General features: G+C 41.7%; 2 protein-coding genes across 2 annotated transcripts in view; one reads left to right on the top strand and one right to left on the bottom strand.

The window, feature by feature from the left end:
- Nucleotides 1–5,861, top strand: part of LOC112150995 (cadherin-6) — an 83,452-nt gene extending 77,591 nt beyond the window's left edge. The window contains exons 14-15 of the mRNA XM_024279557.2: nt 2,425–2,953; nt 3,114–5,861. Of these exons, the coding sequence (XP_024135325.1) occupies nt 2,425–2,921 (497 nt within the window). The 3' untranslated portion in view covers nt 2,922–2,953; nt 3,114–5,861. The remainder of the gene's footprint in view (nt 1–2,424; nt 2,954–3,113) is intronic.
- Nucleotides 5,862–6,246: 385 nt separating this feature from the next.
- Nucleotides 6,247–17,483, bottom strand: part of drosha (drosha ribonuclease III) — a 98,634-nt gene continuing 87,397 nt past the window's right edge. Inside the window, exon 32 of the mRNA XM_024279554.2 lies at nt 6,247–6,515. Within this exon, the coding sequence (XP_024135322.1) occupies nt 6,385–6,515 (131 nt within the window). The 3' untranslated portion in view covers nt 6,247–6,384. The remainder of the gene's footprint in view (nt 6,516–17,483) is intronic.

Raw genomic sequence — 17,483 nt, forward strand, 5'->3', positions numbered from 1 at the left:
GAGCTCTGGTGCTAAAGGGTTAAAAACTTCACCTGAAGGTCAAATCATGTGACCAACCTCACCAAGTCAGATCAGAGACCGGTCATGAAAACATCGACTAAATCAGTTCGGTTTGACTTTCTTGATCTGATGTGACCTCTGATGCATCTCAACGCTGCGGTTCCAGTTTGTCTTCATCATTTCACCTTCGAGGAAGAGTTAGGAGGCAGAAGACGGATGAGTCGAAGCTCCAAAGATAAAAACTTTTGTAGTTTAAAAAGTGAAGCTTTACCCCATTTCAGTTTGTTCAAGAATAGAGATGAAAGAGCTCCAATGAATCAACGTTCAGTCAATCACCTTTAACGCTGTGAATCCTGGGAGAAGTTGGGCGGTCCCATCTGTAAACAAACTTACTGCTGTTTGCTGCAGAGAATTGTGGGTAATTGTTGCTGCTCACCTTTTGTCCCGTCGTGGTCAGAGACCGAAGGAAGTTTCTGACCAGAATTCGGTTCCCTTAACCCTCCATGTTTCTGTCCTTCAACCCTCACGAGCTCTGAGGACACATCTGGTCTGAAAACGTTTATTAAAGCTGTAGAAAAGCTTAAATACGGACTAAAAAAGTAAAACTAACAAATATCAAGTGACCTGTACTCAGTGGAGTCCAGTTTACAGAGGAGGTCTGTGGGTCACTAGGTACCAGGCAGTAGCTGGTAAATCTAACCCCATTTCTAGAACGTTTAGAAAAAAGGTTTAGTGTGGAAAAGAGAAAACTGCATTTAACTAAAAAACATGGATTTGTTCCGACAGTCGCTCACAAACACCAAGATCCCGCTGCATAATATGAGGCGACCGCCTGTAATGTTGCAGGGATGTTGCTAATAAAGTTGCATAAGCAGTGGATTTATTATGTTATCATATCCAGAAAATACCAGTTTTTACGACGGTTAAATGTTTTTATTTTGTTGTGTTTATCCAGCAAAACTTAAAAGTCTAATTTTTGACAATTCAGACAAATGTACCTAATTCCGGCCCCATGGATGAAGAACACACAAAATCCTTGAATTTCAGAACAATGTTTTGTTGGTAAAGAAGTAATATTTAAATTTTAGTTATTAAATCACAATTACAATACTACAGAAACCCTCATTACTCTAGAATTCACATTTCACTGCAGTAATCGTGTTTTGAAACATAGAACTTTAGACCAGAAAAGTCATACAGAAAGAGTTTTAAACATGATTTTAAGACCAAGATATCACAATTTGAGACCTTTTAAATGCTTTTCAAGGCCGTATTTCCATTGTTCTAATTCGAGGCTTTTAAGACTTTTTACGACCCTGCAGGAACCCAGTTTTTCCCACAAGTCTTTCTTTCATTTGTTGGTGGATGTAAAACAGCATAAAAAGGGGAGGCTGCCACCTAGTGGATGGGAGTGTTAAAACATAACGGCTCATTTCAGGTCTGGACCATCATTATTGGTACAATGTAGGCAACATGAAATCTGTTTAAATGGACTCGATGCTCAATTAATTCGTGTAGATAAATTACACTAAAGAATTAAGATGTTTTTGTTAGGTTCTAATAAAGGAATTGATCTGTTTTGGTTTTAGACGATGAGACGAGGTGTCTAGACTAGTGTCCTACTTCTTTTTTAAACTGCCTTTCATTGGTGTAACACACCTGAGTCAGGTGATCAGCAGGAGGTGGGCTTAAAACATAAAAGGACGCTTGTTCTCAAGTCCAGGGATTGAACCAAACAACAAAAAAGGTAAAAAATTAGAAGTATTAGATTCTGTTTATCCATTAGAACACGTGCCACACTCAAGGCCCGGGGGCCGGATCCGGCCCTCCAGTTATTTTTATTGTTATTAATGACCAGATGTTATCTTGAGCTCATTTCTAACTTGTATAATTTTGACCAAATATATTTTTATGGAGAGTAAAATATTGAAAGTTATTTAAGGTTTAAGTTGATTTATTCTGGAATAATATTCCTGTTTTTTTATTAGTCATAATTATTTTAAAAAGTTACAGTTCGGCTTGTGACCTAAGGTGTGTTTAGATTTTGGCCCTTGTATGATTGAGTTTCATACTCCTGCTTTAGAACATACGCCTGGTGTTAACCCAAAGACGTGGTAAGATGTTCTGTCACTCAAAAACAAAACACAGTCCAAAACACCACAAGAGCTGCAGTACAGTCTGCCGTGTTCTTGTTCTTCGGTGTTCTTAAACAGCTCTGAGCTGGCACAGATGCATAATGCATTCATGTGGTATCACAGCCTGTTTCTACAAAGTCAAAGCGCCAGAACATCACTGAACACAAATGCAGCATCAACAGACTCCCTCTGGATCGCGGCTGGCCCTCAGAACTTGAAGAGAGCAGAGAAAGACCCGCAGAAGTCACCAAACTGAGTTGTTTGTTGTCTGTGTTTGTTCTCCCTGCAGTGATCGTGGTGCTGTTCGCTGCCCTGAGGAGGCAGAGGAAGAAGGAGCCTCTGATCATCTCCAAAGAGGATGTCAGAGACAACGTCGTCAGCTACAACGATGAAGGCGGAGGAGAGGAGGACACGCAGGCCTTTGATATCGGCACGCTGCGCAACCCCGAGGCCATCGAGGACAGTAAACAGAGGAGGGACATCGTCCCCGAGACCTTCTACCCCCCGGTGAGACGGCCGGTGCTGCCCCCGTCCCGGGACAATAACGGGGACGTGAGGGACTTCATCAGCCAGAGGCTCCAGGATAACGACAGTGACCCCACGGCGCCGCCTTACGACTCCCTCGCGACCTACGCCTACGAGGGCAACGGCTCGGTGGCCGAGTCCCTGAGTTCGCTGGAATCGGTGACCACCGAGGGCGACCAGGACTACAACTACCTGAGCGAGTGGGGGCCGCGCTTTAAGAAACTGGCAGACATGTACGGCGGGGACGACAGCGATTCCTAACGAGAACACGGACCAATCTGCAGGAGGTCGTTGTGAGTTTGTGAACCGCCGTCGGCGACCGGCTTCGTGTGTCCACTCAGTGTTCGTTCTTGCGAGGACCAAGACTTTTGTGTCGAGACTTTTTTCGTGTGTATATTGGGTGTTGGCCGCATCCAAATATATATCTATACGGATGTTTTTGTTTCTCCGAAGCTGCCTGGCGGACCTGTTCAACAAGCAGTTTGGTGAACGACAGATATGCCTACGTATTTTCAGTGTTTCTGGAACAAAACATGCTGCATATTGTGAGTTCTCTCTTAGCTTGTGTTCGTACGGTTTCATGAAACAGAACGCTGTACAGCTCTTTTCTTTTCTAGGGATTTCTATCTTCCAAACGATCCCGCCCTCCGGAGGACGGCTGCCCCTCCTCCACCGGGGTCGCCGTTGCTGCCATCGGAAAGTTGCGCTAAAAGGAGTTGCACCTTTTACTTTGACATCCACTGATTTCACTCAGTCACAGGTGTTGGTCCAAGGTCAGCCAATGCTGTCAAAGCCACTGTTATGTTCTGGTGGTTAGACGACTTTGATGAGGACGGGTCGAGTTGAGCTGTTTTTGGTTATAATGCCGTCACGTTTAAGTCCTAAGGTCAAGAAAATGTAAGACGTTCTTGGAAGAAGTTACAATGTTATTTTATCGTTTCCAAATTGTATTTCTTAACTCAAGAGATAAACAAAATATAAAACAATTTCATCTGTTCTTGAACAGATTCAAAAGTGTTGCCTTAAATTATAGAAAAAAATCTACCAGACGGGTCAGACGCAGAAAAAATAAATGCACCTCATTACTGTCATTAAAAACCAAACAGAAAGTTTTTTTTTTTCCTTTTCTGGTCAAGTTCCACCAGCAAAGTGGAATGTATGAGAAATTAAGCAAAGGATAATGCCCTTCAGAGTGTGAATTATCAGAAATTAACACACAACGTGAAAGCCTGAATCATTCAGTGATAATGCCCTTCGGAGTGTGCATTATCAGAAATTAACACACAACGTGAAAGCTTAAACTGTCCGATGATAATGTCTTTTAAAGTGTGCATTATCAGAAATAAACAACATGGAATCCGTCCAACGATAATGCCCTTCGGAGTGGGTGTTATCGGAAGTTAACACACAGTGTGGAAGCCTGAACCGTCAGACTATAATGCCATTGTCAGTATTCGTCCTCAGAAATAAACACAGCGTGAAAGCTTAAGCCGTCCGACGATAATGAACTTTGAAATGTGCATTATCAGAAATTAACACACGACGTAAAAGCCATTTGATGATAACGCCCTGGACTGTTCATCGATAATGCCCTTCCAAGTGTGCGTTATCAGAAATGAACACACAAGGTGGACGCCCGTTTCAGGCTTCCACCTTGTGTGTTAATTTCTGATAATGCACACTACAAAGGGCATCATCAAGCTTATAACAAGTTAACTCACAATAGAAATAAATGTTCAATAGATTTTTCGTACTTGCTTTTTTTTTCACCAAAAACTGACTATTTGACATGTGATGCGGCGAGTTGTCACGGTAGCAAAACGATCCACCGCTGAGCCAACGCCGTCCCCGACTACAGCAGCAACATATATGCTGAGAGGGAAAAAAATCTGTTTTTGTTCAGAAAATGATGCAACGTTTGTTTTAAAGAAACCTGCAGAGATATAGAACATTTGGGATAAGTGACCGGAACTCCTTTTTAGGTGTGCATTATCACGTTTTAATCCACCCCCAGCAGCCAATCAGAATCTAGTATTCGCCCGGACCTTGGTATAAGAAGCTATGAAACAGTTTTCCTGTTTTTGGACAAACAGAAGTGAATCTTATCCAGTTACAGGTTTGAAATGGTTTAATATGTGAAGTAACTCCCCTCTGTTGAAACTTTATTTTAAAGTATCTTCTAACCAGACTGTGACTCCTTCATTCCTCTCCCTCATAATCTGTTTCTCAGGTTAAACTAGATTGGTTTAACTTCAGCTGTTTCACAAAGTTCAGGTTTTTTCTGACATATTTGGTCTTGAATTTTAGATTTGTGGCGAGTGAAGGGATGGCCTAAAGCCGAATGTGGACATATTCCCTCCAAATGATTGTTAGTCAACTCACTAATGATGATTTCAGCTGTTTGACGGAGGCATGCAAACACAACCATGTGGGCGGGGCTACTGTTTTCCCGTTATTGCAGCAGAAACGTGCCAAACAGCAGCAGAGCAGCGGTGCGTACCTGTCAGGAGCTCAGTCCGGAGGGTGAGGGGGGGCTGATTTCCTCGGGGACCATCAAGACGCTCCGCTTGCAGACACATAATGGCGTCCTTGTCTCCCGGAGAAGGTCATCCCGTCCAGGAGGACGCCGCAGCTTTTAGAGCTGATTTAGAACTAAAGGATCTTAAAGCGGCGGCGCTGTCGGGTTCCTGTAAGAGCTGGAGTAAACACGGAGCTTCAGCTGGGAGGGGGCTGACTTTAAAGGTCCACCTGTGCAGAGGCTGACATTTGCTCCACGGTTTTCCTCCCCATCGACCATTAAACCAACCTGCTGACCGGACGCTACGGCACAGCCGGGTTTAGAAACTGCAAAGGAAACAGCCTGAACAGGAAACCTCACAGAAATCGACGTTTTTGATCCGTATTTGACTGTTTTCGTACGAGCCGTCGGCGCACCACGCCCGCGTGCTTCTATTGGACGGTGAAAAGCCACGCCCCCGCGTCTGGTTTATTCTTGTTTTAGGGCAAACGAGTGGAGAGTTGCTCCAGAAGTGTAGATGTTTGGTTGTTGATGTTGGCGCGGCCTCGGGGTTCTGGTCGTGTTTAGTCCATGTAGAAACGGCGAGGCCGAGGTAGGGGGAGGGGCCGTCCATCACACTGCTTTGTAAACCGTGATATTTTGTACTGGATATTTATATGACGATTAAACCTCTTTCAAAAGCCCTTCCTTTGTGTGAAGTTCTTCTGGAGAAAAACAGCAGGAAATCCACAACGTGACACTTTGGAAAAACTCGGCGGCGAGACGTGACAGCCGCCACGGGCCTCCCAGGTGTCTCCAATGATCTACCATAAATCTCAGCATAAAAGACTCCAGTCTAAGACAGATTATTATTAATATGTCTGCAGCTGTTAAATAGCGGGATCCAGAGGCTACTGAGCGGGGGAAATTGTTAATTAGACAATCTATAATTAAGATCTGTGAGGCGGCCAATCAGATTTAAGGAGAGCGTCGGATGAAAAGGAGGAAAAAAAGACATTTTTGATTATTAGTGGATGAGTGGCAGATGTGAGACAGATGGGAAGAGAAGAGTAATTGGCTCAACACAAATAAAATCTTAAACTTTATTAGCATTTTTGTTTTGACGGTTTGGTTTCTCCATTTCTGTACCTCCTGCTGTTGTGAAACTCAGTCCTTCACACAGCAGAGGGAGGCTCCGCCCCTCGTGGAGCCCGCTCCTGACCGCGGTCACTTCCTGCACTCCTCCGCCTCGTCGCTCTCCTTCTCCTGCCGCTCCCGCTCCCGTCTCATCTCCTTCAGCTCCTGTCGGTATTTCCGCTCGATGAAGCGCTTCTGATGAGCCATCTGCGGGAAGTTATCTGGAGCGGGGAGGCGGGACACAGAGGAGAACGCGTCAAGACAGGAAGCACGGAGGTGTGAGTCCAACCAGGTGACAACATCAACCTGTGCCGCCGCGCCGGCCACCGGCTCGCAGGAGGGAAACCGCTGAGATGAATTATCATCCCATTAATCATGAAGTAATGAAAGATTAAACGAGCCGTTTCAGCACGACGCTCTGACAGCATCATTAGAAGTGTACACCTCTTCATGGGATCTGCAGCCGGAAAGAGACATCAGACAAAAGGAGGAGTTCCTCCTGCAGCTTTGATCTTCTCTCGTCTTTCTTTCAAAGCTTCCACTCATCCTCCGACACGACGGCTGCTCTGGCAGCAGCTTCCTGCAAACCAAAATCCCCGAGCAGAAAACTTCCCTCAAAGACACAGAGAGGTGCAGGACGATCAGCTGCAAGGCCACAGCCGCAAAAAGATGCATTACCTGCGATGATGCTAGTATGAATGCTTTTTACTGAATGTGAAGATGGTGAAGGAATTTACTGTGATAACTGAAGAGATTTGCTGAAGGTATTTGCATAATGCTGAAATGCTAAAATACTTAAAGTTGCAGACATTGCGGAATGTGCACAAAAAAGATGAAAAATTGAGATAAAAAATGCTAAAAAATAAAAAAGCATAAAAGGTATTAACTTGGAATTTGCTCAAAACTTCACTAGATGTCATTAAAGTAAAAATAAAGCTAATACGTTGCCAAAATACTACCTTAACTGAAAATTAGCCCCCCAAAAAATCTAAGTAAATAGAAAAATTGGCCAAAAAAGCTAACATGTTGCGAAAATACTAGCATAACTCCAAATTAGCCCAAAAAGCCTCAAGTAAATAGACAATTAGCTAATAAAGCTATCATGTTTTTTTTTTAATTTTAGCTCTACTTAAAATTGCCTTAATTATCTTAGTAGATGCTTAATTAGCCAAAAAAACTAGCTTATTGCTAAAATACTAGCTTAACTCAAAATTATTTAAAAAACCTCAGTAGAAGTCAAATTAGCCAAAAAATGCTAACATGTTGCTAATAATACTAGCTTAACTCAAAATTAGCCCAAACAACCTCAGTAGATAGGAAATTAGCCAATAAAGCTAACATGTTGCTAAAATACTAGCTTAACTCAGAATTAGCATAAAAAAACCTCAGTAAATATCAAAATTAGCCAAAAAAGCTAACACCTCACTGAAACACTAGCTTAACTTCCTTAAAGAAATGATCACAGAAGACAAAGGGATAAGTTATAAGTCAGGGTCATGCGGGCGACGCGGCGTCTGCCGTCACCGTCCTTGAACGCGCGGCGTCTCCAAAATGTCAGGTCTCGATGAACAGACGCATAATGACGGCGGCGCTCCTCTCAGCTCGGCATTTCTGAGCTTTAATAATGTCACTAAAGTATAATGCAGCGCCTGAAAACGCCTCATTAAACGCCTCAGACTGAATGCAAGTCAAATAATGACCATCAAACAGCAGAAAGAACCTTCACCACTACGACGGAGCGGGTCTGGACCAAAGTACCAGCAGGACCGCCTTCTGACGCCCCCATGTGGTCAGACCACTGCGACCGTGAACATCTGTACCCGTTTCTTCTGTTTCAGAGATCGAGTCATGTGACCTGTGCAGGTCTCAGAGTCAGCCTCAAACCGGAGCAGATACTCAGGAGTCTCATCGTCTGTGTAGCTGAGCTGGACTATCAGAACTGATGGATCTTTTAATGACCTCCTGATGATCCACTGAAGATGTTCAGAGGATCACCGGTTCACACAGAAGCTCAGGCGACGTCTCAGTGAGGATGTTTTCTTCAGCAGTCACATGACCGCTAGACACAAATGAGAAAGTTTACCACAGACTCGTCTACCGTGTGGTTTAGCTCCAGTCTGATTCTGCAGTAAAACACTAATGTCAAACACTGATGAACTACGGCGCCCCCTGCTGGCGGAGAGGAAACCATAAATGCAGCTCATCGCTACGAAACAGAAACTCATTTAGTCTGTTGACCTCCATAAACGAGGCTTTAAAAATGCTTTCCTGTTGACACATTTTTGACTATTTAAATTAAACTTGTTTAATTCCTGAAAATACCGTCTGTGTGCTGCCCCCTACAGGTTGAAACGAGGTATTACAGTTGAGTTTTGTGATTTGTTAACTGGAGTAAGTCCCATGTTATTTTCATGCCACAAAGCTCCAGTATTAAAGCCCCGCCCATCTTTGATTCTGTAACGATCGGTCGTTATCGGGTTAGCGTTAGCATAGCTCGTAGCGCCTTCGGTTGTCAAAAATCTACTGACTTGGACAACTTTCCAGTGGACAGGAAGTTAGACAACAGTAGTTTAGTGAATCCAGCGATAATTTGGAATAAACGTTTCACTCTGGATTGCTAGCTTAATACGTTAGCCTTTATTAGCTTGTAATGCTAGCGTCCTTAAAGAGGACAAACTCTAAATATGTTCAATTATTGGTTAACAGTGTTCATCTCTAGTCTGCCATGATGGCGTCCATCTTTGAACCAAAGTGTCACAATCCCGGATCATGTTCTGGAAGCAGATGGAGACGTTTGGAACACGGAGAGGAGAACAGTAAAAGGCAAAGATCAGTCCGAGTTCACGAGGAGGACAAACCTAAAACACTACAGAGGAAGAACGTTAAGCAGATCTATGAAGAGAAATGTCACATTTCATCTGGCAGAAAGCAGCATTTCTATCGTTGCTGCTAAACATGAATGTTTGAGGAACAAAGTCAAACGGGACATAAAAGCTCTGCAGTCTGACGTAAACGCTGATGGATGGATGCAGAACTCTAACTTCTCATTAACTTCTCCTTCCAGTTTCCAGAATGCAGACTCCCAAAGAGAGCTGCAGACTGATAAATGATGTCGTTTCTAAACTTCCATGAATGAAAACGTGATCCTGGTGAATGTTGAAGCAGGAACCCCAAAACCAACAGCTAACACAATCTCTTCATCGTCCAGAACACGAACTGATGGGGTCTACCTTCCTATATTTACTAAATCCCGCCTCCACTTCCTTTGGTTGAGATGTATGCGACAAACTGATGGAGAAACCACTTTTTTCAAAATGGCGGCTTTTCTGTTGGTTTTATCACCATAGCAACCATTTTATATTTTGTTTGCCTGAGATCGCCAAACAGATTGACGTCGGTTTCATAAGAATCAGCAGAAGTACATTTTTAGATTTCCTTAGCAACAGAGGTTATTAGCCAACCACGCCCACATTCCTTATATGTGCATATCCTATGTTATAATACTAGTTACAGCTTCAGCCTGGGATCAACATATTACTTTTTCATAGTAATCCCTTAACAAATGTGTGTGTATTAAGACTACGCTACTTTTTTTAGCTCGCCATGCGCGGGACAAAATCTACAACTTCTAATAACATTTTTTTTTTCCTCAGTGATGCCAGAGAAATTATAAAATGATTGATAAAAATCCCTAAGATGAGTTTTTGTTTGTAGCTGGTACTAAAACTCAAGATGGCGGCAACTTCCCAAAAGTCAACGAAACGTTAGGGGTCGTTGTTGACTAAAGCTAGCGGTATTTATGTGACATTTTGTGGAAATCTAAGAACTAAAGGTTTGTTTAATACTATGGGAAAATAAAAAAAAAATAAAAATCTGCCATGTGATAAACACATGAGCCTTAAAACCTTCACATGTTGGTTATTTTTACCCGTCTCCGTCAGCAGCGCCGCCGCCGCCGCCGGCTCCAGAACCGGCCCATTCTTCAGCGGATTGTTCACCAGCAGCCAAACGCGGTTTGTCTGTCAGCAAACTATTCATGTTCTCAAATTCAAGAGTGTTCTGAGCGCCGCTGCCAAACCTGCGATTTCCATATAACACGTGTCGGGCTGGTGGCGAGGAAAGGATAATGTATTCTTCTGGTTGCAGCACTCTAATTTGTCATTATGGCGACAGAAGGAGAAGAGGACGATAACAGCAGCATCCTATTAGAGCGGAGGAGCTGCATGCATGGAGTCACAGGAAGGATTTCCAGAACACTCCCTGAGAGGGAAAACTACAGATTGCTTTTCAAATATGGAAATCAGGAGCAGCTTTTATGGGAGATGACCAACCCCCAACACTCGCAGGCGGAACGTGAGGCCAACCCGGAAGTAACAAAACGTTGCAGTACCGGCACTGACCAGAGAGGCTGGTGCTTAGAGTGAGCAAATTCCCATAGACTCCCATGTTAAAATCCTCATTTTCAGCCCTCTAGTAAACCCCTTTAATGCCTGGTGCTTAAAGTTTTTATTTCATCAATGGCTGCATATTTGATCCATGACAACTCTGAGGGGAGTGATTTTTTTTTTTAAGTTTGTAATTTCTTTTTAAAACAGCATTTATTTTCGCTTAATGAGGGGGGCGCGGCCTTTGATTGACAGGTGACGATCGCGGTGGATTCTGGGAGCATGCTCCGGTGTTTTGCTGGTCTGCTACAGATTTAGCGTTAGCATGATCGCTATATTTCGGTTTTTGTCCTGCTGCCGTGATGTAAACTGTTCTAATACGCTCTGGGAGTCATCTGGTGTCTTTTCTCTGGTAAGTACTAAAAGAATAACTTTATATTTGCCGGAAATAAATCATTAATGTATATTATTATTATTTATTTTAGTTCCAGTAATTCGATTTTTTAAAATTCTCAGCAACATTAATATCTATTGTGTTTAAAGTTTAAAAAAGGACGTTTTCTCTGTATTTTTATTGATAGTTCTTTTCTTTAATCGCAAAGTTATAACATATAAGGACATGATTCAGATCTGCTACAGTAACACCAGAATCTCTTCATGTGAAGTTAAAATGTGAAGACAGACAACTTTCAGTTCATAAGAACATGTAGTTTAAATATTTAATTTTTAATAAATGTGTACATGTTATATTTAGCTCTGTCTTTTTTAAATTGTATCTAATGTTTGTCTTGTATGTTCCTCTTCAGGTCTGCTTCTGCTGGTGAGTGGATTTATAATCCAAAACAACATTTACATTTAAAGGCAGTAAAATTTTAATTTTAACATATGAAGATGACTCCTGCTGATGTGTGATTCAATAAAAATCATGTTTAACGTATCTGAGTGACCAGTCTCTTCTGTTTATTCACTGTTTTAGCATATAGGTAAGACAAAAGGAAATGTGGGTCAAAGTCAGATTGTACAAAATTTATTTTTGAAGCAGATGAAATTATTCAAAACATTAATCATTAAAAATTCAGAATTGGTTTTCCTTTATTCAAAGTAGGGACCTCTTTAAACATGTCATGGTTAGAAAGCATCATCTATGACTGTCTGTTTTTATACATTTAAAGAACCTAATAAATGATCCTAAAGAGTACATTTCTATCTACTGGAAATAAATTCAGTAAAAAATGAAAGAGAATAAAAGTTTATTGATAGGTTGAAGAGTGTGCAGCCGCTGGACGTTCTCTCCGATCCCCATGACAGCTCCAGACTCCAGACGTCGCCCGTTCACGTCCTCCACAGTGATGAGAGAACCAGGAGCTGCTCTTCCTTGTAGAATTAAAAATAAAAGATGTCCACCATCGTCCGCCTCAGCTGATCCAGGTGATGTGGGTCCTCGCCGAGCTCACGTCGCTGTGGTGGTTTTGTTGAACTGTCCTTCTGGTGCCAAATGGAAATGATGTCACCATTAATCCAAACTGTAATTGTAAGGAAAAGAAAATAGATTTCACTCAAAAATATTTGTACATGTGCTGTTTCTGTAAAGATGAGCTAAACACACAAAATAAAATATTTCATCTTGTTTATGCTCAAAATCCATGTGAATATCTTTAAACCAAATCTTTTAAGAAAATGAGTTTATCTTTGAAAGAACATGACAGTATTTAGTTGGATTGTCAGCAGAAGAGGAGGCAGCATCAGTCTGTTTAACCTCTTCAGACCTGATGTTCATCACATTCTGACTGATATTAGTTCATTCTGCTTCACTGTGACTGTGTTTAGAGGATTCACTTAAATATTAGCTCCAGCTTTAAGACGTTGACATGATTAACTTAACTAAGAAGTAAAGATAAATGCTCCTCATATTGTAATCACACCATTATGTGATCATATATCAACAATTTGATTTAACACTAGAGAAAAAAACTACGTTTTACACAATCATATTACTGTTGTGGTGTATTTTAATGTGTATATAAAGACTACAGTAACTTAAGACTAAATAACTCTTATTGAATAAGATATCTTAGGACCACAGAAATAACATGATCAAACAGTGGATGTTCAGTTCGTACTAAACTCGTACCACGGGAAAATACGTTTTCATTGTTGTCTAAAAGTCACTTCCACCGCTTTACAGATTGTGTGTAAAACACCAAGTACTCACCTGTAAAGATTCATGATGTAAATAATCCACCGCGGTGCTGCTTTGCTGGAGAATTAAAGCGGTTAGCCGTTAGCATTGAGGAGCCGCAGAGCTGTGGGCGTGAACTAAAACAAACCGGAGGAAAAGCGGGTGAACTCGGTCCCGCCCCTTTCCCCCATATTTGGAACGTCCGTGTGAGGCGGAGTTAACTCCAGCCAATATGGCTGCGGCCATGAGCTGAATATTCAGGCTTCATTTCAGGGACTGTGGAAGTCAATGGGTGACGTCAGAGATGCTGCGTCTAATTATATATTAAGTCTATGGAGATGACAGAAGAAAGAGAAATGCAGAAGATCTCAGCACATCAGCGTCCTTCAAGGAGAACGCGGATCATGGGGAGTTTGGGGGTTTTATCTCTTTTTAGGAATGATACCAATAAGTTATTAGCAGGAGAAGGAGGATAACTGACATCTAGAGACAATGATCGTTTTTGTAAAAATGAGCATCAAAATTCAAGATAATACAAACACCAACAATGAACTTTATTTAAAATAAAATAAAAAATAAAGAAAAGCCTCTAAAAGTGCAGGAAGTCAGTACTGTATCTTTTATATTAAAATACATACAGTATGTAGTAAATGTAGGTATATATATAAATATATATATATATATATATATATATATATTTATATATTATGTATTTATTTATTTTGTTTTAATATTGTCTCTATTATACAACACGAGACCTCTCCTTGTACTGAGGAATCATAGTATCGTCCAGTTCTTCTCCTTATTTTGATTGTTATTATTTCTCTCTCTGCTCCTGTGTCGTCTGTAATCTGAATTTTGAATTCACTCTCTGCACCTTAAAATAGAATTGCCCCTCGGGGATAAATAAAGTTGTTTGAATTGAATTGAAAGTAAAGGTTTCCTGAAAGTTTTCTGAGTAAAAATACACCAACATTAATGAAATTACTTCTCTTCTGATAAAACAAACACCGAAGTTCCTCAGCTCTGCAGCATGAGGTTAAATTAAAATGTGAATACATAAAAAGAATACAAAAAGTTAAAAACAATGAGAAAAAAAAGTTTTTTCTTTGCTGCTTATCGCTCTAAGTCAAGGTCAGCGACCTTTAAGACTCGAGGAGTCATTCTGGTCGATTTCTCACTGATTACAACCCAGTGGTTATTTATATTACTCATATTATTATGAGAAATATAAATAACCAAAATTATTTTTTGCCAAAAATAAAATAAACTTTAAGAGAAAATAGATTTTATTAAAAAGAAGTCTAGACTTCCTTTCAAAATAAAAGACTTCCTGTCAAATAGCATCATCTCAAAGAAGTAAATCTAGTGGTAGATAGTGTAATGTCAGCAATGAAAACATAAATATAAATATACATTTAAACATTTGAGGTGCTTCCTAGACAGGAATTCATAAATCTAACTTTCTCAAATGAAAACAGAGATAATTAACTGTATTTTTTTAACTATGAGGTGGACTTAAAACACTGGAATTTGTCGATTATTGAACCACCGTGTCTACTGTGCTTGGAGGCTCTAGATTTGCAGTTATGTTTGACTTTGTCTAAAACTTTAAATGTTTGATGTTGTGATTTTTACACTTCTTTTGTTAGCCTACAAACTGACCCCGGCCCCACATCAGAGTAGCGATCATCATCATCTATCAAAGGAGACGTCGGCGTCTGATTCGGGCCGTGGAGCGGCGATCTATGTGGGAGTGGCTTCGGACGAAGGGGATTCTGGGAAATCGTGGTTGGAGATTTTACTTTTGGATCCAACAATTCAGCATGACACGCTCAACTTTTGATGAGCTGTGTGACCTGTTATCTGCTCGTCATGTTGGTCATGTGACTCTTAATTCGAAAAGTGTTTCCATTACAGTTACAAACATGTCAATTTGGATACTCCTCAAAAACCTCCACAAACAAAACTTTGATTTTTTTAATGAATGCAAGTTTTTCCAATTTTGTGTTTCCATAGTTCAAACTTATAATCGCAAATCCAATTTGTGCAAATAGTCAATTTAAACACGACTACTAAAGATGCTGCACTCCNNNNGGGGGGGGGGGGGAGCGCAAAGAAACTTTCATGCATGTTCTGCAATTTCTTGGAGGGATTTTTGAGCCCCATTTGGCAAACAAAAGTCACAGATTTTATATGAAAATATTTTTGCGTTTGCAACACAAATGTTTCCAGATACGTTGTGTGTCATCTCGCTTTCTCCCTATCTTTGATTTTGCGTTCATAAGTTTTTATTTAGCGTAATAAATGTGCCACCGAACAGTCTACTGGTTGATCTGTCCAATCAAATCGTCATTTTTATCTAACTGTGTGTCTGTAATGAAGCTCAAACGAGGAACAGAATCTTTCATCCTCGATTTTGCCTCTTTAGCTGCAGAAAATTAATTTTTAATCATTCTAAAATATAATTGTTACTTTCTTTTAGCATTAAATCAATTTTATTTAGACAATAATTCAGTTTTTAACGGCATTAAAAGACATTTGTGTTGACGCATTAAGAGTGACACCCCCATGAAATTTAGGGCTGAATGAGTGATTCGTATAACCAGATTGGATTGTGGGCGGGACAATGCTGGAGGCGGAGACTAAAACAAAGCAAAACAAAAAAAAGCAGATCCTGATTTGCTTCAAAATAACAAATAGCGGCCGTGACAGGCCATTGGTCGACCCCTACACTCCAAGAATGCTGAGTTCAGAAGCCGACCCCCCTCAGCTTGGGAGGGGTCCACCAGCTGACCCCACCTCACTCTACAGGTGACGGTGCAGATGGGCGGAGACTAACGTTAGCTCCACAGATCGGATCTGTTTCCTGCAGCCTTGTGTATCTGAGGGGGGGTAATGGAGAAGTCATTTCCATGCATTTTTTACGCCCCCTCTAACCTGGGGGGCACACAGGTGAGAGCCCCCCCCCCCTCTGACTCGAGCGGCCTCCCCGGCTGCTTCTCCCGGTTGTTTGCACTCGTGTTTCTCCCGGTCCAGGCCTGGTTAACATTTAATTCTGCATTGACAGATACAGGCAGGAGACTGTCAAAACGCGTGGCCATCAAATAATGAAATGTGAAGCAGCCCGAGCCACCAGCGGATCGGCTGCAGACAGCGCGCGCGGCAAACACGGGGCCGGGTGTCTTTAATGAGCTGTGAGCTGTCTGACTGAACACAGCCGTGTCTTTCACCTCGCTGACATCGCTGCAGCCGCGCCGCCTGTCAGCCAGGAAAAGCTCGGCTCAAAGCTGGAACTCCAGCAGGCTTTAAATAAAACATGGAAATGAATCCTGACACGTTTTCCATCACCGCCCCACACCAGCAGGCGGAAGAGGAGCCACGCCGCCGCCGCCGCCGATCCCCGGCCCAATGAGATAATCGATGAGGAATTACATGACACCCCGGCTAATGTCCCTGATTACTCCTGCTCTGGGAACAAATGGAGCCGGGCCTTCGACATCCACGCTGAGACCATCGGCTCCAGCTGCACACGAGGAGCTCAGTCCTTCACGCTTCAACACGATGATCCATCATTCCGATGTCCAAACTATCTATGCACGAAAGATGAATTTATTCCAAATGTAACTAGAAATAAAGCATCACCTGCAATAATACTAGTGCGAATGAATAAGGTGAATGTGACAGCAGGAGATGCTGAAACTGCTGAAAAAAATGCTGAAAACAAAAGCTTGCTAAATAAATTAGCCAAAAGAAACCTGAAAAGTCTAATGTTACCAAAACAGCTAGCTTAATGCTAAAATATTAGCTAAACTCCAAATTAGACTATAGAAAAAAATGTCTAATTATGCCAATATTTTAACATTGTGTCTAAATTAGCCAAAAACAGTTAGCATGTTACTAAAATAAAATCTAAGTTCCAAATTACCTTAAAAAATCCAGTAGTTGCTGAAGATTTTACAGTTTAACTGAGTCTCTAGCTGAAAATATCCAGAAGTTCTCAAGTTTCAAAGAGCTCAATGGGGCATATTTAGCTCAATATTCCAAAAACAAAGTTTATAAATACCAGCAGTAATGTCCTGAACCAGCTGAACGTTTTTATTCCAAGACTGCTGAAATCAAAGAAAGTGTGATTGAGTTTTTACGAGCTAAAAAACGTACAGGAAGTAGCTGGAGAATCACTTTGGTCTGAGTGCTTACTAAGCAATCACACAATCAGCCTGGAGGTCCGGTTCCAGATGATCTCTCCTGAGAGGTCCGGTTCCAGATGATCTCTCCTGAGAGGTCCGGTTCCAGATGATCTCTCCTGAGAGGTCCGGTTCCATATCATCTCTCCTGAGAGGTCCGGTTCCAGATCATCTCTCCCGAGAGGTCCGGTTCCAGATCATCTCTCCCGAGAGGTCCGGTTCCAGATCATCTCTCATGAGAGGTCCGGTTCCAGATCACCTCTCCTGAGAGGTCCGTTTCCAGATCATCTCTCCTGAGAGGTCCGGTTCCACAGCAAAGTCCCTAAAATTGGACTTCCTGCTTGATCTTTCATTAAAGCCACCGAGCGGGTTCTAAAAACAGACCGTAAGGTTTATAAAAACTCATTTTAGAGACGGTCAGACCCCCCCCCCCCCCCC

This window comes from Oryzias melastigma, linkage group LG20 (assembly GCF_002922805.2).
Source record: "Oryzias melastigma strain HK-1 linkage group LG20, ASM292280v2, whole genome shotgun sequence".
NCBI classification, from domain to species: Eukaryota; Metazoa; Chordata; class Actinopteri; order Beloniformes; family Adrianichthyidae; genus Oryzias; species Oryzias melastigma.